This window comes from Moschus berezovskii, chromosome 6, assembly GCF_049115385.1.
Source record: "Moschus berezovskii isolate FMDL1 chromosome 6, NW_MosBer_1.0, whole genome shotgun sequence".
NCBI lineage: Eukaryota > Metazoa > Chordata > Mammalia > Artiodactyla > Moschidae > Moschus > Moschus berezovskii.
Window position 1 is genome coordinate 112261178 of NC_142465.1, and position 23638 is coordinate 112284815.

Genomic DNA, 23638 nt, shown 5'->3' on the forward strand with positions numbered 1-23638 from the left:
TGCCATTCGCAGCCACCGTGCCCATGGCTTTATTCCCTCAACCCACATTTATCATGCAACCTGCACTGTGAGTTGATGTCAGTTACAAAGACTGTTCACTCCCCACCCTTAAGGAAGATGAAGGAGGGGGCAGGCAAGTCACCAGACAACTGGACAGTAAATTTACGAGTGATCAGGAGGAGTGAGGTACACTGGGAAGGGTTCTAGGAGGAGTTACACCTGAGCTTAGGTGAGTAAGAGTCACCTGGGGAGTGAGAGGGCTTCTCAGGTGGAAGTTGCTGCATGCGTAAAGTCACGGATGACAGAGCAGAGTGTCTGACAATCCTTGTCTGCTAACTCCTGCATCTTCTCATCTCAGAGCTGGTCTCCACTGTCTTCCTGCTCTCTGAAGGCATGGATCGTATTTTCACATGTCTGGCAATTTTGGATTATATTCTGGATATTGTCGGTGATCTCTTATAGAGCCTATGGATTCTATTATGTTCCTAAGAAGAGTGCTAATTTTTTATTTTAGTAGGCACTATGATTGAACTCAAACACCAAGCCCCACCTCCCCTGGGGGCAGAAACTGAAGTCTCTGATCGGTTTTATTCATCTTAGCTGAGTTGCTTGGAATCTATGTCATGTGGCAGCCAGGGATTAAAGTCCACAGTAGATATTTCAAGAGCTCCAAGCAGTTCAGTATGCTTAGAGGGCAGTGTGTGTGTGTGTGTGTGTGTGTGTGTGTGTGTGTGTGTGTGTGTTGGAGAGAACTAGAAGGACATGCAGCTTAGAGAAAGGCAAAGGCTGTTATACTAAGGAATTTGAGCTTTATCCCAAAGACTGTGTTGGAGAACTTTAATCAGAAGTGTAAAATGATCAGACTTGTGTCTCAGCAACATTTCTTGGCATCTGTTTGAGGGATGAGCCAGAAGAGGTAGGAAGATAGTTAGGAAGTTTGTGGGTAGAATAGAGTTCAGTTTTCTCCTCTGAGACGAGGGGTTGAACTCACTGACTATTAGCATCTCCTGTGGGTTTAACAGCCTGTGCTTCCCACTGATGCCCTCACTTGGCTTCCTGGAGCCATGAGTTCCTGCAGGGCTGTGTTTTGCAGAGCACTGCACACAGCTTTTGAGTTCAGACTGTAGATCATGCAATTAAAGGAAAATACACTTGATGGTGTTCTATGGTCTATGAATAGTTTAAGGTAAAGAGGGGACAAGGCAACGCACGTGAATGAATCACAGGTAGAAACAGCCTCCTAAGGTACCTGGCTCTCCTTTCCGAGCTCCCCTATCACAACAGGTATGTGGTTAATGCCATATGATCTTAAAGGGCCTGCGGCTAATCTGGCTTTGAGTTTGTCAGTCCTCCAAGAGAAGGAGATAGGTCTGGTATGAGCCCGGTGATATGGACCCTTTGCAGCTGTTGCTCAGTCACTAAGTCGTGTCTGACTCTTTGTGATCCTGTGGACTACATCACACCAGGCTTCCCTGTCCTTCACTGTCTCCCAGAGTTTGCTCAGACTCATGTCCATTGAGTCGGTGATGCCATCCAACCGTCTTATCCTCTGCCACCCTCTTCTTCTCCTGCCCTCAATCTTTCCCAGCATCAGGGTCTTTTCCAGTGAGTCAACTCTTCGCATCAGGTGGCTAAAGTATTGGATTTTCAGCTTCAGCATCAGTCCTTCCAATGAATATTCAGGGTTGATTTCCTTTAGGGTTGATTAGTTTGATCTCCTTGCTGTCTAAGGGACTCCTCTTCTGGCGTCATATCTTTCTGCCTTTTCATACTGTTCATGGGGTTCTCGGGGCAAGAATACTGGAGTGGGTTGCCATTCCCTCCTCCAGTGGACCGTGTTTTCTCAGAACTCTTCACTCAGACCTATCTATCTTGGGTGGTCCTGCTCAGCATGGCTCATAGCTTCATTGAGTTACACAAGCCCCTTTGCCATGACAAAGTTGTGATCCATGAAGGGGACCCTTAGCAGTAGGGTACCCAAATTGGGAAGGATGAGAAGATATATTTGCTTCGGTCCCCTGAGAGGCTCAGGTGACGGTGTGGGTGTGTTGACTTCATTGTTTCCTGGTTCTGGACCAACAGGAAAGTGAGGCTTCCCTGAGCCTCAGGATGTGCTGCGCCTTCCCAGACTTCCTGGAAGCAAACAGCTCCTTTGTGTTGGACCACAGATGACACACGGGATGTCCTGGGGAGGATTCTTGTACGGGGAGGAGCTGACTGGGGATGTATCTGCTGTGTTCTGTCCGGGAACCGCGGACTGCAGTCGTGGGGGCTGGAGTGAGTTTCAGGGGTTGAATGAGAGCTATGGACAGGCAGAGGGCAGGAGGAGGCAGGTATGTCCCGCTGGGGGTTTGTCCCCAGCACTTGCCCAGCGTGGGCTCATGGTGGATGTGCAGGAAACGGAGATGTCAGGGCCAGCCTTAGCAGGCAGATACAACTGGGACTCTCAGCCCCGAGTGAGTGAAGCCTGGCTAGGGCTGAGACACAGGAGGATTCTCTGCATCTTTAGAGAGAGGAATTTTTGCTCAGACACATTCTTTTTAATGTGGCTTCGACAGGACAGGGGCTCTGAGGAAAGGGGTGTCCTTCCAGTATGGGGGTGAGCCCTCTGCTCTGATGGACCTGCGGTGGTTTCAGTCACACACTGTTTTAAGAGGGAAAAGTCCCCTTTTAGAGCAGGAGACAGACAGAGGATCAGGCATGGCCTCAGGAAAGCAGAGGGGCCGGTTGTCCTGGCCCTGGGTGTGCCATCGGCTCAGCCAACCTTGACCACAGGGCTGGTTCTTGGCCCCGGAGGAAGAGAACCCACTAAGGAGCCAATGGCTTCAGGAAGATTGGAATAATTAGTCAGTTCTCACTGCTACAGTGAGTCACCCTCCTAGAGACACTGCGTTCCAACCTAAGAGTTAGGAGCTGGGGCAGAAGATGCCTGGCACAGTTCCCAGGGGATGCACAGGAGCCACGTGGGGCCCAGGGACCTTGGTCCACGTCTGCTACCCCTGCTTTTGCTCTCTCCTTCTGCCTTCAGAGGGAAGGGATGTGGGAGCCACCAGGTTCAAGGCTGAGTGAGGTGGAAATGGGAGGTTTGTAGGCAGATTTCGGGCTGGACCCATGGAACTCCAGGGCCTCTGGGTCTGCCCCGGGGTGACTGGTGGTCCTGGCTTCCTGGTGGGAGTGGGACCATCCCTCCATGGGAAGTAGGAAGAGGCTGGGGTCTCTGTGCCCTTCTGCCATGTGGCCCAGGCCGCCCTGTGCCAGCTCGTGGCAGAGGCTTCTCAGGGTCAGGCAAGTTTCTGAGCACATCTTTGCCCTAGAACATCCCCCTGTGGGCAGAGTATACATGGTCTGGAAGTGAATGGAAGTGGTCCCGGAAGCCAGGTCATAGCAGCACAGCCATTGAGTCCAGACGTTCTGTAGTTACCTGGTGACAGTCGAGGTGTGTGCAAATGGACACAGCTCCTCTTGGAACCAAGAAGGTCAATCCCCAGAAGCTGACCCTTGGTTTTCATTCTCACGAGGCCCCTGTTCCAACCAACTTGCAAAAGGGAGGCTTGGAAGAGAGTGTGTGGCCGCCCGCACAACCTAAGCGCCTTGGAGGTGCAGGCAGGACAGGAGCCTTCCTCCCGGGACAAGGGGGGTTGGAGGAGAGTCGGGAGGAGTCTGGGTGGAAAAGCCCAGAAGGGGAGTAGATTGGGCGGACCCTGATGCTTCCTGGCACAGGAGTTTCTGGGCATCACCCCACCTTTGGACCTTCTTTCTGCTCGGCCTTCTCTCACCCCTTTCCTTTCCTCCACGGCTATTTTTTTAGTGCCTCTCAGGGGCTGTTAAGTGCTTTTCCATTGGAAAATCAACAAGCTGATATTTTGGGAGTGGAATGACCAAAATGGGGTGAACAGCTAGGTAAGTCAGGTTATTTCCAACCCTGGGCAGCGCAGTGACGTGATGGAGAGGCCTGGGATGTGGCTGTGTTCACAGACATGGGAAAGCCTCCCTGGGGCGATCGGTCTGGGCTATGACCCCCTCCTATCGGTCTGGGGAAGCGTCATCCTAAGCAGAGGGGCAGCCGGCCCCTGGCTCTGAGTGGGGACGGCCGGGGGCAGGCAGCCACGATGCCTGAAGGAGCCTGGAGGCTGGTGTCTGCGTGCCCGGGCAGAGCAATGCTCCCCGGACTTGTTTATGCTTTGGAGAGCGAGCAAGAAGTAAACTTGGATTGTGAGTTAAGCCACCTCCATGTTGGTGTTCATCTGTTGCCGGGTTAGCACCAGCGTGGCCACAGGGCCGCAGCACAAGGACCCAGGTGCAGCCGGGGCGCATGGTGGGTGGGGACGATGCATGTCCCCCCTCCCTGCGTGGTCGTGCTGGAGACTCTGTCCGCCTCTAATGCCAACTCAGAGCCAGCTTGTCACATCACCAGGTCCCCAAATTAAGCAGTAATGTGCTTGTCCAATAAGCCCCATATGGCTGTGATGAGTCAAGACCACATTCTCTCAGCTTTAAAAATTAATGTTATTAATGATGATAATGAAACCTCGCAGTTTTATGCCATGCTTTTCTCCTAAAGGGCTCAAAATGCAAGCATTAAAGTATGTGTCCACGCAACCCACCAGCTGTGTCTCAGGAAGGAATGGGACTTGGGGGGGACAACTGCGTTCTTGAAGACGAGGCTCACATCTTCCCCCTGTCTTTACCCCATAAGGACCGCTTCTTTCCTGGCAATAAACCGAAACAGTGAGATAGAATTAGGGAAATGGGATTATTTTAATGTCGCAGTGAGGAAACGAAACACAAGAAGGAACTGGAGTTAATTGGACACTACAGAATGCCTGGTTTGGGGCCACTAGCAGAGACTTGCCCAACGCACATTGTTCACAGAGAGAGGGTGCGGGGTGGAGACGGGCTGATGGGCTGCGCAGGGGAGCTGGAAGGGGACCCACTGGTCTGGGAATAGCAGTAGCTTTGCATCTGGTGAGGAGCAGATGGACTGAGTTCTGAGCGGCAAGGATGTTGAAGACCGGAGCCCAGCCTCATTGGAGGGTTAAATGTGGGAGTCCTCCCGGAACCCCGAGACGCTTCACAGGACCCAGGGCCATCCACGGGGTGGGGCATTGGAGTCTGAGGGGGGCAGCTGGAAAGGGCTGAGTCACAGGGGTCGTGAGTAGCGAGGAAGCCGTGGAGACCACTACTTGGTCATTCGTCCACTTCCAGGAAGGTCTGTCACCATAAAAACGTTCATCAGCCTTTTATTCCACAGGTCTTAATTAACTGGCTATTATGTGCTTTTCTTACTCTGGAGGAGCTTGTAATTAAGGTGACTGTATCGTTTATCATCCAAACTGGGACACATTTGAGAAAGAAGAGGGGCACTGCTAATGACTATGTGGGGGAGACGGGCACACCCGGAGACTGACCTGGGCAAACCGGGATGCGTGGTGACCCCACCATCGAACCCCACCCACTCGAGACCAGTGCAGGAGACGCGGGCCACGTGGGCGGTGTGTAGACGGTGCTTGTGTCCATGGGCCCATCCTCCTGACCGTCAGAGCCCTGCTTGAGCCTCCACCCACCCCACCACCACTGCAGCCATGGACTGCGTTTATGGCCTTGGGAGGTTACCTAACCTTCCTGTACCCCGGAGTGCATACCTGCCTGGCGGGGCCATGGTGAGGATGATGTGTGTCCCTGCAGACTGATCAGAGCAGGGCCAGCCACTGCAGACAAGCCACTGTTACCAGGGAAGCCTGGCATGTCTGCACTTCCGTAGGGCTCCCTGTCCGGGAAACGGAGATGGCACACCTGCCTTTTATGGGTCTGGAATTCAGGGCACGTCAGTCCCCCTCCCCTGCAGCTGACATCAAAGTGTGAGCTTAATACTTTCCACACCAGTTCACAGATTTATGACCTAATATATTTAGAGGTGGTTCAAGAACATCTCAGGAGGGGACAGAGGAGGTGCCCGTGGGGAAGGGAGCATAGATGCGTGGCCTTACATGGAAGAGAGGTGAGCAGGGACCAGGGGGATGGGTGGCCAGGCTGCCCCACACTCCCGGGCCAGGCCAAGGCTCTAGGAGGCATGGGACGGCCTGGCCTTCATTTTAGGATGGAAACCAGAAGGCCTTTCTCTAAACCTGGGTACGTCTGCAGCCAGAGAAGACCAGCTCTTCAGCTCCCAGGGTTTGACCTCCACCCACGGCTACAACGAGAACAGAACTGAACTATCCTAGCTAGTTTACTGGGTTTTGTTTTCTCTCTCTCTCTCTCTTTCTCTCTCTCTTTTAAAAACTTCATTAAGTTCGTCCACAAAATAGGACATTATATATTTTTAAAGAATGGTTTTATAATGGAAAATTTGAAACATAATCCAAGTAGCGAGACTTACTTGTGCAATGAGTTCCCACGTATGTATCTCCGAGCTCCAGCTTCAGCCATGATCAACGCTTGCCAATTCAGTTTTATCTCTTTCCCTCAAGGCTTTTTTTTCCCTGAGATGTTTAAAAGCAAATTCCAATTTATCTGTAAATACTTTGGGACACATCCCTTACAGGCAGGACTTTTTAAAAAATGTAACCAAATGTGTGTACTACCCAGACAACAATACCAAAAACAAAAATAACCCCAGTAAATCCTTAACATCACCTAACATTCAGTTTATATTTAAATTTCCTTTATTTCCCCTTATTATCAAAATGCCTTTTATTCTTGGTTGATTTGAATTGAGCTTCATAAGGTCCAGACGTTAGATTTGCTTGTATGTCTCCTGAATCTCTTTTTATCTACAAATGTTCCTTCTTCCACTTTGAATGTCATTTGTTTTTTTGAAGAAAACTGGGTCAGTTGTCCTGTGGACTGTCTCATATTTCGATTTGGCTGACTACCTCCTCATTTTGTCTTTTTTAAAATTCCGTTATCCTCCTTATTGTCTGTAACCTAGAACTTAGATTCTGGCTTCATTTGTTTTGGTGGGTCAGGGGGTGTTCCGACTGGGGCCCAGCGCATCCACTGGGGCTACATCAGAAAGTGCTTTCAGTGATGCTGAGCCTGGGGAGTAGGCTCAGGGGTTGTCATCCTGGCCCCTCCGCCATAGAGATCCCCCTCAACCTCTCATCTCACATTTTCAGCATCTATCAATGACCGTTTGTCATTATTTCATTGGAGCTTGTGAAATGTCCATTTTTTATTCCATTGTTCCCTTTGCATCTAACAGCCGAAAGTCTTCTAGAAAGAACAGTCCCTCATCAGCATCTTGGTTACCTTGAAATGCAGTTTGACATAAAAAGCAGGACATGTGCCTATCTTTCATTGACCAATTCTCAGAATAATAACTCAGTGCCCTCGCAAAGGAAGCTAGATCTGTCATTAATTAATTAAACATATATTATTGAGTTCTTCCTGTGTGATAACATTTCCCTAAATCCTGATGATTCAGCAGTGACAAAAGGTAGAAGTCGCTGCTTTATTGGCGCTCACCTTCCAGTGGGAAGGTGAGACAATAAAGGAGCCTGTTTACATGCTGTGTGAGGTGATGACAGAGGGAAACAGGACAGGACATGGAGGTTCTGGAGAGTGGGAACTGGGTTCACATTTAAATAGGGTCATGAACGCCCAGGAGAAGGTGACATTTAAGCCAAAACCTGATAAAGGTGGCAAATGAGCCATCTGCATGCTGGAGAGGAGCCCTCCAGGCAGAGGGGCTGGAGGAATAACAGGGGAATGACAGAGCCAGCATGGTCGGTGTGGCTGGCGTGGCCATGAAGAGATGGGAGGGGGGTTGGCAGGACAGGAGGTCAGGGGTGGGTACAGGGAGGGGCAGATCATGTGGTGCTTTCCAGAGCACTTATGGACATGGGTTTCCCCCAAATGAGCTGGTCAGCCATGGAGGATATGGGCAGAGGTAAGGCACGACCTGGCTTAAGGAGCAGTAGTAGGCAAGGGCAGAACTGAGTTCAGATTGAAAGCAGAGAGGGTCCTTCCTTCCTGGGAAGCTCTGAGCATCGGACTGACAGCTGGACTACAGAAATGCTTCTCAATCCATCCATACACGTCCCAAGGGGTAGCGTTCTCTTTGGCACTTTGCCTGCTTCGTTATCGTCAAATCCCAGGGAAGAAATCTTCCTCCCCGGACTCCTAACGGAACAACTATCTGTCCATCATCTCAAAGAAATGGCATTTCATCCTCTCTAAAGGTGGGATCCGTGGGGCTGTGCCTCCCCGTGACCCATCTCCTCGTTTGCTTGGTGGCGAGTCTGTCAGGACATCCTCACCATGGATGAAGGGCTGGTATTAACCAGCCAGGGATGTCCAGTGGGACTTTCCTATGAATCCAGGGCTAGGCCAGCAGTTGAGGTGCCACCGGCCATACATCCTTACACCCACCCACCCATCCATCCATCCACCCATCACCCATCCATCTACCCATCCAACCATCCATCCACCCATCCACCCACCCATCCATCCATCCATCCACCCATCACCCATCCATCTACCCATCCAACCATCCATCCACCCATCCACCCACCCATCCATCCATCCATCCATCCTATCCACCCAGTCATCCATCTATCCATCCATCCATACACCACCCACCCATCTATCCATCCATACACCCACCCACCCATCCATCCATCCACTCATCCATCTACCCATCACCCATCCATCCACCCATCCAACCATCCATTCACCCATCACCCATCCATCCACCCATCCATCCATCCACCTACCCACCCATCCATCCACCTATTCACCTGCCCATACGTCCATATACACCTGCCCATTCATCCACCCAAACATCCATCCATCCACCCATCCACCCATCCTACCCACCCAGTCATCCATCTACCCATCCATCAATACACCACCCACCCATCCATCCATCCATCTACCCACCCACCCATCCATCCACCCATCCACCTACCCATCCATCCATACACCACCCACCCATCCATCCACCCATCACCCATCCATCCATCCATCCACCTACCCATCCATCCATACACCACCCACCCATCCATCCACCCATCACCCATCCATCCATCCACCTATCCATCCATCCATCTACCCACCTACCCATCCATCCATCCATACACCACCCACCCATCCATCCAACCATCACTCATCCATCCTTCTATCCACCCACCCACCCATCCACCCATCCATCCATCTACCCATCCATCCATCACCCTTCCATCCACCAACCCATCCATCTATACACACACCTATCCACCGACCCAGCCACACACCCATCTATCCATCCATTTACCCACCCACCCATCCATCCACTCATCCATCCACCCATCACCCATCCATCCACCCACCCATCCATCCATCCATTCATACTCACACACACACACCCATCCACCCATCCATCCAGGGTCACCGCTGCAACCATGGTAAGGGTTGGCTTAACAACTTAGGCTGGGCACCTTTTTTGTTCCATCCAGACTTCCTCAGGAAGCATGGAGCACACCTTTTCATATGTGCTGCCTTTTCAGCCATCCAGAGAGCCTTTTTGTGGATGAGCATCTGTCTGCCTGTGACTCCTGCCCGTTATAGGCTGCTTATGAATTTCTGGGTGCTTAGCAACCAGGAGAGGCGAGGATGCAGGCAGCCGGCCTGCCTGTCAAGTAGCTGCTCCCCTCTCTCATCTTCTCCTCTGGGTTTGTATCTGCAGCAAAAGCAGCCGGAGAGGAACTCAACCTCAACTTAAATAGTGACTTTTTAAATAAAAAAAAAAATTTAAACTGAATCTAGTTCAAGCAGATCTTGCCGCAAAGAAAGTTCACAAGCATCCCTTCTCATCCTCCCCTGTCATTACCTCGGATGCTCCACTGTAACCTTCTAAGGTCTTTTCCACAGATCTGACGTGAAGTGGGGAATAGGCCAAGAGAAGTGAGGAGGTGGAGGAGACCAGGTCACCGCACACAGCACAGTTCTTCTCCAGCGTGGGTTTGCAGAGGAAAAAGGACATAACGGGGGAAGCAGGTTTTCCCAAGAAGGGACCTCGTGACTTAGTCTCCCTGCCTCTCATCAGGAGGAATGTTGCTGGCTGCGGGAGGGGCAGGCATGTCAGGTGGACGGTCCTCGGTGGTGGCCAGTACTGTCGATGGTAGCAGGACAGACATGCAGAGCCCTTGCATCAGGAGACATCCCGAGGGGCAGAGGCTGGTGGGGAGGGAAGAGCAAGCTGCCGCCTTTACCATGTCACCAGGGGTCAGGCACAGTTCACTGTTTTTCTTAGAAACACCTGTGGGAGGCATGATGCCAAATGGGTGGTGCTCCCTGAACCATATCTGCAGACGGTGCAGGTCCGCGGAGGCTTGGTGGAGGGTCTGAGGTGGAATCAACTCTGCACCACTGACTCATGGTATCAGGGTATCCATGCCTGGGGGGCTGGACGCTCAGACCTGGAATTTTGGCCCCTCTGGATTGTCACAAAAGGCTACAAACATCTCTCAGCTGCTGGAAATGCCCTTTTCTCCCCTGCCCCCACTCTGGGCCCGGGGTGGGGCCCGGCCACTTCTTTCATGACCTGGTTCCCCCTACGGAGTCTGTGGGGCTGCTGGTACCAGATTCTTAGAAGAGCCTGTAGATGTGCTCTTTTTTCAGATGAATTCCCCAGGTTCTGAGAGGAAAACAACAATGTGGATGCGACGGGGGTCTTCTCTGTGGCTGGAACAACCTAGAGCTTGTTTAACAGATTAAACAAGCATCAGAGTGAACATCTGAGGACGTGGAATCCAGTCTTTTCTGACGCTCTGAGTGTTCTCTGGTCTCTCCAAACACCCGTGACCGTTCCAGGCGTCCTGCCGGCTGGAGCTGGAGTATGGTGCAGAACTCAGGGGGTGGTGCATTACCTAGGACTCAGAGAGCTCCACTGGGCTTGCTGGGGGTCGGCTAGTGAACTGTGATTTTGGCCAGAGTCTTGATCATGCAAATTGTCTGATGAATGAAAAAGTTAAAAACCTATCGGTGAGCTCTGCACCTTAGACCCAGAGGCTCCTGAAGGTCAGGAGGACTTTGGAGGTCATCCAGCCCATCGCCTCGCTGAGTGCTTGGTCAGTAGTAGGTGCGGGGGCTGGCGGCATTCTGGGAAATGGCATCTCCATGCACAGTTTATAGGGAGGGTGATCAGCCCACCTTTTCCCACCATACACTGTCTCCCTTCCTTGGTCTCATTTATTTGGGAACGGTTTGTCTAGTGCCCAACGGTGAACAGAACAGAGCTGGGCTGAGACTTATGACAACTGGGGTGAGTCCACTTGTGTCCCCAGTGCAGGGGGAGTAGGAAGGGCAGCAGGTTGCAGTGTAGGTGGGGGGATCTCACTGGGGGTCACCAGCAGGTTTTGCTGGAAGCATTCTCATGAAGAGAGGACCATGGTCCCACCCTCAGCCCGCCGCATGCTCTGTTGTCGCGCTGGGACCTCAGTCTTCTGGGGCCGCTGGTACTCTGCTTGTTAAATGGGATGATATTACTTCCTTCAGGATTTCTATGAAAATCAAGGTAATACATGAGTTCATTTGGGGAAACCACTTGGCCTAGCACCTGGCTCAGTAGAAGAGTGTTCCCTTTCCCTCTTGACTTTGGGGGAGACCCTGCAATTCAGGAGACCTGGGTTCGATCCCTGGGTTGGGAAGATTCCCTAGAGAAGGGAGTGGCAACCCACTCCGGTATCCTGGCCTGGAGAATCCCACGGATAGAGGAGCCTGGCGGGCTACAGTCCATGTGGTCGAAAATAGTTGGACAGACTTAGCGACTAACACTTTTATTTCCACTGAACCTGAGGTCTGTGGTGCCCACATCCTGGTCACAGGCTGGTGCCCAGCCGTCCTTGTAACTTCAGTACAAACTTTGACGCCTTCACTGGAGGATCTGTCTCAGTGGGTGTGGGGCTGCCCAGGGATCTGGAAAGTACCCCAAGCGAATCTGAGGCACAGCTAGGTTTGGAGACCTGCTGAGAGTATGTGCAAAAAATGTGTGTGTGTTTCCAGAGAAAGGCTCCTTGGCTTTGCTCCTAGTCTCAAAGTGCTTCAGGCTCCCACAAAAAATAAGAACCGCTCTCGTGTGCCCAGTGTGGTCCAGTGGCTAAGACTGTGTGATTCCAAATGCAAGGGGTATGGGTTCTAGATCCCACATGCTGCACAGTGAGTCCAAAAAAGAAAAGAAAAAGGCAAGTGGGTCTGGGGAATGTGAATGCAGGTCCCTTTGGAGGCTGGCACTGCCTGGCTTCCCCCATCCCCCGCCACCTGGCCCCTCACTCTCCAGCCCCAGGTGCCCAGGACAAGTGGCAGGTCATCTGGCTCACTGACAGGTAGGGGAGTGTGTGGAGCATCGCCTCAGTTGTGTCTGGAGATCCTTAAGATACTCGGTTGTAACCAGCCTGAGAAGTTGACGTGGAAAATGTTTCCGTCTGGTTCCCGTAAACGTAAAATCTGTTATGAATTACATGCATCTGAGAGAGAGGGAGACAGAGGTTTGGTGTTTGCAGGAGAGCCAGTCCCTGCTCCGTCTGAAAGCTTTTGCAATTTTTCCTAATTGGCCTGCTCCTTTTCTGTAACGAATGTCCTCCCTGTTCCCTGTCCCCTCCCCCAGGGCCCACAGCTCCTGGCTTCCTGGCATGAACATGGTCTTTCCCAGGATTTCAGGTGTGTGACGGGAAACGCAGGCTGGAGGGCAGCGTGGGACTCTGGGTTTGGCAGCTGGGGGGAACTTGTTTTTCAGCTTCTGAGCTTAGGCGACCAGGACTTTTTTTCTCGTTTCCTGGAATCTTGGTACATCTCCTAAGCTACTCGGTGCATGCCGGGGCCTTGGGCGGCTGGAGTTGGCACCCATGATTGCTGGTCGAGGTGGGGCTGCCTGGTTTCCATGGCCCACGTGGGACTGGAGTCAGGCTCCTGCCAGGGTGGCCGGGGACCAGGACAGGGGGGTGTCCACGCCTCCCCTTGGGCAGCCAGTGGGCAGCGGGGCTCCTTCTGCCCACTCAAGATTTGTTCTTAATTATTTAGTTAAGGATGGAAGGAAGGAAAAGAGAGACAAAGGGCCCTAGGGCTCAGTGACTGGGAGAGACTGAGATGGAGACAGTCAGAGCAGAAACTCCAGCGAAGAAAGGGTGGGGGATGGAGACAGGAGCCGGAGGGGGAGGGATGGGTCTGGAAGGGGCAGTGCTGACATTGCCATGACGACTGAGCCCTGACTGTGTGGGGTCAAGTGTCTCCTTGGGAGGAAGGCCATCCACGTGGTAGTGAGAGGGCTTCGTGGGTGATGACACCTGCCCTGTGGACACGACCCCCTCAGTCCTGGGGACCATCCATGTGGGAGCTATCTGGCCCTGTCGGTCCAGGGCATGGGCGGCCAGGGGGAGAGCTGGACTCGGACACGTGTGCCACTGCCCCCTCCTCCTGGGACTGCCCCCTCCCCTGTGTCACGGACTCCCTGCGATAGCGTGTCCCACGTCTGCATGTGTCCAGAGCCTCCCTTGGCCATCGTTCTGTGAGTGGATGGTGAGGTCTGCATCCTGCAGGGGGGACCCTGAGGCCCAGGAGGGGTGGGGCTTCCTCCCGGGGGGGGCTCCCTCCCAGCACCCGCTCCCCTGGGGCTGGCCACCCCTCTGAGGAGCCGTCCCTTCCACAGCAGCCGCTGTGTCTCAGGAGTCAACATGCGTTGGGACTGCGTTGTGATGGGGAGGGCATGAGGGACAGAGTGGGCATGCACACCTTCCTGGGAGTAGCTGGAAAGGTGCAGGTGGGACTCCTGGGAAGGCTCTGCACAAACAAAGCATGGCGAAGGTTCTTCAGGCAAGTGGGAGAGAGCCTGCCTTCCGATGCTTGTGCTGTGACCGACAGGCCTGAGGACGGTGCAGCGGGGCCAGAGGCCCCCGTGGGGAGCAGTGTTCCCGGGGCAGAACGCCTCTCTGTCCTGCGGGTTCCCGTCCTTTAAAGAGGAATAACTAAGAAAGCAAAAGTGTCATCATACTCAGAATTAAAGACAAAAACAGACAAAGTTATCATCATTGTGGTACCAAGGGACCCCCTCCCCAAATCTGGTCCCTCTGCCCTTTAGCATCTCAACCGTCTTAAAATGTATCTACAGACCACATTGAATAGACTGTTTTTACAGTAATGAAATTAGAGAAAATGGTTGCATTTTGTATGCTGTTGACTTTTATTAAGGATGAATTATTCATCTTGGTCTTGCGTCATAAACTCTGTTATTCTGATGGATAAATATGCATTGAGCTGCATCTTACTGGTTGACACATTGTTAAGTTTTGTAGGCATAGAGTTAAAGTTTCATTCTGATTTTGCAATTTTCTATGTTGGACCCAGTCTGGTTTTGCTTTGCTTTTACATTTCAAGTGTTTTTGTGGGTCAGCGGAAAGCTCATGGGGTATAGACATTGTGTCTCTTAGGTCTGATGGATAAAACCTCCTCTGTCCCTCCCACCCTCACCCCCAGAGAGAGGAAGAAATACAGAGATGGCTTCAGTAGACTAATGTTTAGCCTCTAGTTTTCCTGTCTCCTCTTGGCTCTTGCTTTTATGATGATGAAATGTAAGATGTGTTCTCTGGGAAACATGGGATCTTTCTAAGCATCCCAAGCAGGTGACATGTCATTACCTGAAACTCTGACACCAAGGGAGGGATGTGGATTCTGAGCAGAAGGTCAAGTACCAGAAGGGTTAGGGCAAGAGCCTCGAGAGGGCTAGCTCCCCTGAAGACTCTGACAGGCCCCTTCTCGTGACTCTGGTTTCACGTGGACCGTGGACTTCTACCTGGCTTCACAAGGAGCCTTGCGCTGGTGCAGTCCTGACATGGGTGCTCCAGGGCTGTGTGTGCAAATATTGAGCACCCGGGGTCTAACTGAGGAGAGAGAGAACTAGGTCTGTACAAGGAGAGGAAGGCTAGAGGGTCCCGTCCATGGAAACAGGGGGCTGCTCTGTACTGCTCAGGCTGTGGGGACTGAGCAGTACTGCCCAAGACAGGGGGCTAGTTCTGGCTTCCAGGGGCCAGGTTCAAGGAGAGGGCTGCTGGCCATGTGTTAGAAAGCTGAGTGGAACCCATGGGGAGAGTGAAGCAAGGGACACTTGGTTCCCCTTGACCACGGAGACTTACCCAATGTAAGAACACCCAAGGCGGGAAACTGGGACCATTAAGAGCTCTGATAACTAGTGGTCATTAAAGAAGAGAAGGAAAACACAAAAAGACCCAGGGAGGTCTTCTTCAGGAAAAGGAAATACAGATCATTTCAGATCCGTGGTCTCACAGAGCACAGGGGTCTGGGAGTGGCCGCCTGGATCAAGGTCAGGGTTGGGCACTGGCACTTCTGAAACCCCAAAGAAGCATCTTTTGGGTCCTGCCTGGTGTTTCTCCTTTAAGGGACTAATGCGCTCACCCAGAACCAGTCCTTTGTCTGTGGAACTGGATCCCCTTTCTACCCTGAAAATGAAATGACATGAAGCCCTTAAAAATGTGTTTGGAAAAGGGAGGTCTTTTCTAGCATGATGCATTACCATAAAATGACACAGCCTCACTCTTATTGCCTAATTAGTAACATTGCACTTCTGTGTGAAATGGTGTGTTTAAACATTGCCAATCGATTTAAACAAAGGATTTCAAAATGCTGTCGGAAGGAGCACAGCAAACACATGCTGTCAGGTAACATCTCTGAGGGTACGTGTTGTCACCCCCTGGGGTGCCTGCTCTTGGGGGGACCTCACCGAGGAGGAAGCTTGTCCCCATCCTGCTGTATTTTCTGGCCTCCCTTACCTTTGCCCAGGGCTGAGCTGGTCCTGGGGTATTGCTTTTAATGACCTGTTAGGGTGTTGCAGACGTCGGGCGGGCTCAGCTGGGCCCTGTGATTCATTCGTTCTCTCACTGATCCATTATACACCTGACAAGACGGATGTCAACTGCGTTCTAGGAGCCAAGCGCACGGAATGAGTGTAAGCTCCTTTCCTCCAGGAGGCCAGCCCAGGGAAACAGGCGTTCTGTGGGAAATCGAGATCCACCCTGGTGGGCGAGGAGGGTGGTAGAGAGGGGAACACATTTTCATGGCCTCCTTGAGAAAAAGTGTAGTAGTCAGAGCAGCCTGTCTGCTGTGACAAGCATAACCTCAATTCCTGGTGGTTTAACGGGATGAAAGCTTATTTATTGCTTCCATCACAGCCCAGTATGGATTGGAGGGCAGCCACAGGGTTACTCAGGGACACAGGCTGCTTTTCTTTAGAGGTGACGTCACCTCCGTGGACCTGGGGCTTTTCCTCTGGACCCCCTGACTCTAACTGACAGATACGTGATGAGAAAGAGGGCATGGAGGGGTGCACCCCGAGTTTTAGGGCCCAGCCCAGAAGTGGTACCCTCCCCATTTCCTGTCTGTCCCACCATCTGGACACAGTGCACATTGCTGCCTCCTGCAGGTGAGACTGGGAAGTGCAGACTCACTGTGTGCCCAGGTGGAAGACAAACAGGTGTCTCCCACCGAGGGGGGCGGGGTGGTGGTTTGGGGCTGGGGGGCAGGCAGGAGCCGCTCCATCAGGGGGATTGTCATTAAGGGTAGAGTTTGCCAGTGACGATGTGGGGTGCTGGGTGCCAGTAGGAAGTCAGCAGAGCATGGGAGATATTCTGGACAAAGGGAGTAGACTTTAGCTTGGGTATGACTTCAGATAGAAGTGGATTGAAGACTTGGCTCACAACTGCCAGTGGCATGACCTTGGTCCTGGGGTCACCTCCAGCCCTCCTCACAGGTCGTCTCCGAGATGTGGGTGTGACCTGGGGACCCGCCCTCTGCAGTCAGCACCAGCTCAAGTCTCACCAAGTCTAACCACTTTCTCTGGCCAGCCCCTGCCCTCTGCTCTGGATGCACTCTGACATAGACCCTTCTAGTGACTCAGACACACACACACGGGACTTTGTGGGTGCAGCAATCTGCACCAAGTTTGGGGAAGATCAGGGGAGACCACACCATGGTAATGAATATTGAACATTTGATATTTCTAGGCCTGAAGGGTCCTTCAGGCATTTTTCCAGCCTGGGCTCCAGCGTTTTGATGTATTTCTTGCTTTCTCACCTTCTCCACCTTTGTGGCCTGAACAAACACCCCTGCCCACTGTCACTGCACAGAGCAGTTCAACTCCTTCTGGCCCCCACCTGCAGCCTCAACTGAGACCCCTGCTCAGTGTGACCCCCATGAGCTTCCCCCCAACGAGGGACCTTCTCCTGCTGCAGGGGAGATGGAGAGGTTTGTGTCCTGATCATTTTGAAGGCTCAACTTTCATTTTAAGTAACTTTTTCTTTGTCTCGTGTTTAACTTCACTAAGATTCAGATGGGAATGTTGCTGCCGGAACTGCAGGTTGCTGTGAGGATTATGTAAAATAATCCATGGAAGTGTGTAGATGGGGCCCGGCACCTAGAGGGTCCTCGGTGAAAAGGCAGCCCCCCGGGCCTGTCCCTGCCGCCCTCAGAGTCACGCTGGCCCATGGTCAAAGGGACGGGGTGGGGCGGTGGAGGGGAGGTGGAGCTGCCAGAGGGAGGGGGCGGTTTCTAAAGGAAGTAGGGGTGGGGAGGAGGGGGCAGCTGCACCAGTGGCCGAGGTTGAAGAGGACCTCACGTCCTGACACTGCCCAGCCTCTTGGAGCCGGCTGGAGCCGGTGACTGTCCAACCCGCAAGGGTCTCCCTCTCAGCCCCAACTCAGACCTTTAGGTCAGATCCCAGAAGGGGCTGCAGCGACCATTCAGTCCGCTGTGTTCGGTGTCAGTGCAGCTCCCAGCCCTCGGAGGAAAGAGACCTCTGAGACCGTTGGTCCAAGTTCCCTGAGATGCTATGGGCTCCCGGGCCGTGCCCACCCCGAAGTGTGCTCTTCTCGAAGTGTATCTTCCAGAGTGGATCTTGGTAGAGAAAAGCAGGGCTTTCTCCAGGAACGGGGAGCCGCCAGTGGCTTCTGCTTTGGAGAGTGTGAGCTCACTGATGGAAACTCCTGTGACTGACAGGTTTGTGTGCTGACGATGCTCGGCTGGTTTAGTGCAGGGTTCCCTGGATGAGGAGTGTGGACCCTCCTTTTGGTTTGGGAAGCCCCTCTTGTCTGGCCATCCTGAACGCCTGTGCTTTGCCAGGTAATCCCCTTCGTAGTGGGCATTAATAAATCCAGGGCTGTTTGTTACTTCTCAGGTGATTCGCTGTCATGCAGTACAGTCACGACTTCCTGGCAAGTCTTCCTAGGGGTCGAGAGAGCGTGGATGAGGTCCCATTGCTAAGATATTTTGAGCTTTTCATGAAAAAGTGATTTCTAGACAATCTCCAACGTTTCAACTGCTCTTTTATTCATTGTCAAGTTGGTGTTTCAGACTTAGACATCAGAAATGGCATTTAGGTTTCCAGGCTGGCCTGTTTAACCCATAGCGTAGCTGAAACACGGTACAGTTGCTATGAATCATACTGGAAAATAATATGCATGCGGGTGAGTAATCTAGAACTGCTGTTATGGGCTCCCCGCGCCGTGAGCCACTTTGGAAGGCAGGCCTTCAGCCACTCCAGCCAGGATGTAGACACATCCACACTGAAGGCTGAGAAGGATGTCAGGTTACTCTGAGACTCGGGGTCTGCAGCACAGCCCCAGGGAGGCAGCAGAGAGTGGCCGGGTTTAGGTGCAGCCTTGATGGTTCCTGTACACATTTCCTCCTGGGTTTTCAGATACCATGTGACCAGCCCGTCCAGAGCTGATGGGAGCCAGGTGGATAGGGGGCAGGGAAGACCCCGGTGGCTAGAGCTCTGAGCCTGTTGGCAGCTTGCCTTCTGGCTCAGGATGGACCGACAGGAGCTGCCCAGCAGGACTCAGTCTGGCCCTTCCTAGGTCAGCCCCTGCCCAGTGGTGGGTCCTGATCTACACTTTCCTCCGGGTGCCCCATCCCATTCTTCTGTGGTGCGGGCCATAGCTGTTGGAACAGAGGTGGACAGATAGATCCCAGCACCCCTTTGGCTGCTTGTAAACTGAGATTCCAGACTCAGGAGTGTGTCTGCTCTTTCTTTGGGGTCCCCTGTCCTGCCTCCCTGTGTCTTAGGGGCTTCCTCAGTGGCTCAGATGGTAAAGAATCCACCTGCAATGTGGGAGACTTGGGTTCGACCTCCCGGTCAGGAGGATCCCCTGGAGGAGGAAAGGCAACCCTTTCCAGTATTCTTGCCTGGAGAATTCCACTAAAGCTGCTCTCTGGACCACTGAAAGTGCCCAGTTAAATCCTGAGTGCTGTGAGACCTAAATTCACACTATACCCCAGCAAATCAACCCGAGTCTGTATTTCTCATTGATTAAAAAAATTAAGACTCAGTGATGTAATGTAATTCATGATTTCGCAATCAAGGCCTATTATGGATTGTAATTCTGCAGTGACTAACTTAATTTTACTTATTAGTGTTCATTTAAATCTTAGCTTATTGTATGTTCAGTACAACAAGGACTAGAACCATTTTTCTTTAAAAATCAGCCATTCGGAATTTTCTCATCAATTTAGACCAGACTTCCCTCCCTCCTTTTCATTCAAAAACATTCAGATAAGTGAGGTTTTCCTTCATTTAAATCAATGATTGACCAGGACTACCCTGGAGGATAACTGGTTTTTGAACAAGAAGCACCAACCTGAAGTGAATTTTATTAATTTCGAAATCTGACATTTTGAGACCCCTTTAAAAGGGCCAGGGCTTCTGTAAATAACCTCCCAGGGAATCGGTTCTGTGCAGAAATGAACCCTGTCTTGAAATGCAACATTCAGATCATTTGCAAACCACACTGCAGGTTCACAGAGAATGTGCCTGATTTACATTTTCTGGGTTTAGTAAATTCAATTCAAATTTATTTCCTCCTAAATGAGTTTTCACTACCGGAAGGCTGGTGCATAGAAATGACCCTCTGTCATTGTGGTCGCCTGCCCCAGAGGCCGAGGTGGCCTTGGGACTGGAGCCCAGGCCAGGGTTGGGGCCTTGGTCTCTGCCTCCCCCAGATGGGCTCCTGCGAGGCCCCAGAGTGCGCAGCCTGGGAACCCTCCCCTCGGGGACTCTGAGACGGTCCTGGGTGCAAGGATGACGGTCTTTAGCCACTCTCTGCAGCTCCTGAGATGCATGTGTGGGGGGCTGTGAGCGTCTCCATGCCACCAGATTGTGGGGACTTCAGTTTTAAAAACAGAAATTGAACCACATTTGAGGAAAAGGCAAATTCCTTCAGTGTCCTTAGTAAAATGTCTCTTCGTTTCCTCCTCTGTGGTCCTCAGGCTACACCAGATGAAGCCCGTGCAGGTTGTGGGGGGAAGATCAGATGGGGGTCCTGGTGTCGGTACCGGACCGGGAGCCGGTGGGTGGGGAGCACAGCTGCTCAGGCCCCTCAGAGGCCAAGTCCAGAGCAGCATATTGACTTTTTTGTGATTTCAGTTTTCAGTGAGGGGATATGAGTTTGAGTGAACTCCAGGAGATGGTGAAGGACAGGGAAGCCTGGTGTGCTATAGCCCATGGGGTTGCAAAGAGTCGGACACGACTGAGTGACTGAACAACAGCATCAGTTGTTTTTAATCACGTGATGTGTCTACAATCCAAGGATCTCTCTTAACTTTCCCTGCAGCCTCTGTAGGTCCAGTCCCGGCTGTGTGAGCTCCTCCCTCCCAACACGTGTGGCCACTTTGTCCCTCTCGCGTGACTCCAAGTCGTTCTGTGTCATGCCCCTCATGTCCTAGCGGGCCTTGAGGCGTGGTCCTCCTGGTCTCTATTTTCTGCCAGATTCAGGGTGTTCTCACTGTCCTTTAGAGCCTGCCTGCTAAGTAGTTTCCATCGTGTCCAGCTCTGTGTGACCCCATGGACTGTAGCCCACCAGGCTCCTCTGTCCATGGGATTCTCCAGGAAAGAATATTGGAGTGTGTTGCCATGACCTCCCCTAGGGGATCTTCCTGACCCACCAATCAAACCAGTGACTCATATGTCTCCTGCATTGGCAGGCAGGTCCTTTTCCACTAGCGCCACCTGGGAAGCCTGTCCTTCAGAGAGCTCCCTGGAAATCACTGGACCAGCTGTAGCTGGTCAGGACATCACGGGACAGCAGCAGTATCCGGGGAACGTCCTGAGGGTCTGTCAAGAGTGAGGAGACTTTTCCCAAAAGCATCCAGCTAATGCTGGCCGCTTGGCCAGAAGTTGGTCGAGTATCCATTTAGCAAGAAGAATGGATTGTCTTGAGCAGTTTAGATGGATCAAAATTTAACTTGCTTCCTGGAAGAGGGATGCACGCCCAGCGGGACCCTGCCAACTGGGGGAGGGATCCATTGTTTCCTGGGGCAGGGAGCAGCTATCCCAATTCTGTCCTTAATCTTCCTAGCAAGGGCTCAAAGAATGCTGATCATCTGTATTTTCCTAATCCTTCGCCACATGCAAAAATATGTGTATTTTTCTTTCTATGTTATGATGAGTAGGGGAATGATCATTGATGACCTTAGGCCTCTGTTTCCCCTCTTCTGAGCTGGACCAGGACAATGCACAAGCGCAGTGTTTGATAAACTGGGTTGACTTACAGGGTCTTAGTGAAGGAGGAAATGGCAACCCACTCCGGTACGGTTGCCTGGAAAATTCCATGGACAGAGGAGCCTGGCATGGTTGCAAAGAGTCAGACACTTCTGAGAGTACAGGCACACGCACAGGGTCTTAGAGTTGGAAGGCCTTAAGTTTGCATCCTTTCATTTGACTAATAGAGAAATTGAGGCTCAAGTTGCCGGGAGGGGGTCGGGAGAGGCGGCCAGGACGCAGTAGCTCATTTAGCCGAAGCCTTGTTTTGTGGCTTCTTTCCCACTCTCATGGTGCCTGACCCCGCCCCCCTCACCCAGACAATCAGTTCTATTGTGCTCTTTAAAATTTTATCTCTGTCCAAACCTGCACAAGAACTGAAGCACTAACAGCAATCATTCATAGCCCAGCATGAGTATGAGCCATTTCATCTCTTAAGTCTTCTCTGGAATCATTTAAAGATGTTCAAGCTTTATTAAGAGGCATGGGGATTACTTTGGGGGTGGGAGACCTTAAATTCTCTTGTGGGTCCTTCCGAGTCTCGCCACTGGGGAGCTGTCCCTTCTGCGCTGTCTCCTGGTGGGTGGGCCCCCCTTAACCATCTCCAGAGCTGCCGCTCAGAGGAGAGAGGGCAAGAGCATCCTGCTGATAACCCCAGACACTCTCCTCCCTGGAGGTGTCTTGTGAGTGAGCCTGGAGCTCTGCTGGTGAGTGAAGGGCCTCAGTCCCTTGGAAAGGTGCCAAGCCCACCCGTGACGCATCTGTGATGAGTCCCGGTGAGCCCCACCTGGGAAAGTCTTCTCTGCTCCACGTAGAAGGGCTTTGTTTCTGGAAATCAAAGTGCGTGAATGCAGAGACCTAGGGAATGGCTGTTTGTGTTCCACAAGTTTCCTCTTTTTCTGTGTAGATAGCGTTGTGGAAACCCCATTACAGACTCCTGGAGTGCTCAGGAAGTGACTTGATGTCCACACCGAGGGTGGCTTGCAGTGAAGCGTGGGTAGCTATCCCACAAAGGGCCAAGCCTCTGAGCTGTTCAGACAGAGGAGCAGCATTAGGGCAGAGAATTGAGTGTCACATCTGCTGCCCCCTTCTGTCCCCTCCTCCCAGGACCACCCACAGGATGCGGCCTCACAGTTCCGGCTTCATCTCCCGGGGGCTCTTGTTTGGGAGCTGTTGGCATTCCGGCTGGGGCTGTCCTTCTCTGGGGCTGGTTCTCCCTGGGGGGTTGGGGGGTGTCTAGACCCCTGGCCTGCCCCCCCCTTAGTTCCCTCACCAGCCCCACTCCAGCCCCAGGGACGTCTATTCCGTGGGGTCATCATTAAACGTGGCGCCAGTTAAGGGTCAGAGCTCCGACACCGGGCCCTATGTCTGAACCTGACCGTGACCTCCTCCGTTTTTGGGGCCGTTTTCTGAATCTCCTTGATGTCCACCTGGGCGAACAGCACAGGCTTCTGTCAGCGAGTGATGGGGTGGGTGCGGATCAGCTACTGTGACTGTCCCCCATTCCCCCTGATGGACCCCAGGCCCGGCACTGGGGCGTCATCATGGCAGAGGGTGAGCTGAGCGGAGCCCAGGCAGTGCGGGGCCTGGCCTATAGGGTCTCCTTGGCAGGCCTGCCCCTCGCCCTTCCCGGGGCCAGGCCCAGGCCCTCTTCCCAGAGCCCGCTCTGCAGGACATACTTCAAAGGGGTCACGGGGCTGGGAGGCCCAGCTGTTTCTTGGACATCAAACGGTGCTTGCAAAACAATTGATGAGTTAGGAGTGAATCAGAACCAGCCGGCTTGCATTTCTCCCAGAATCTCTGCTTGTCGAGAACCTCTCACACGCCCCACCCCCAGAAACGCGCGTCCCTCCCCGGGGATGGGGCCTCAGCCGCGTGTGCTGGAGCCAGTGTGCTTCTCGCCCACAACCCGCCTGAGCCCTCTGGAGACTCCCTTGTCCGACCACCCACTTCCTGGAAGGAGGTCCCCCGTTAGGGCCCTTTTCAGGGCCGAGTGACAGCAGGGAAGGCCCTGCAGGGGGCCTGGGGTACAGGAGCTCAGGTCACCTCCCCACCCCCTCAAGAGGCAAGCCTCACGTGTCCAGTCTGGGGACAGCCTGACGGGAGTCTGGGCAGGGTGGACAG

The 23638-nt window shown here is 52.7% G+C and overlaps 2 protein-coding genes across 14 annotated transcripts in view; both read left to right on the plus strand.

Moving 5' to 3' along the window:
• The window catches only part of CACNA1C (calcium voltage-gated channel subunit alpha1 C), a 461815-nt gene that overhangs the window by 140043 nt on the left and 298134 nt on the right, over positions 1-23638 (plus strand). The window lies entirely within an intron of this gene.
• On the plus strand, positions 7809-13102 carry LOC148777729 (uncharacterized). Its single transcript, XM_088837447.1, has 2 exons — positions 7809-8818; positions 8875-13102. Exons 1-2 carry the CDS (start codon positions 8260-8262, stop codon positions 9405-9407), a joined length of 1092 nt encoding a protein of 363 aa, XP_088693573.1. The 5' UTR covers positions 7809-8259; the 3' UTR covers positions 9408-13102.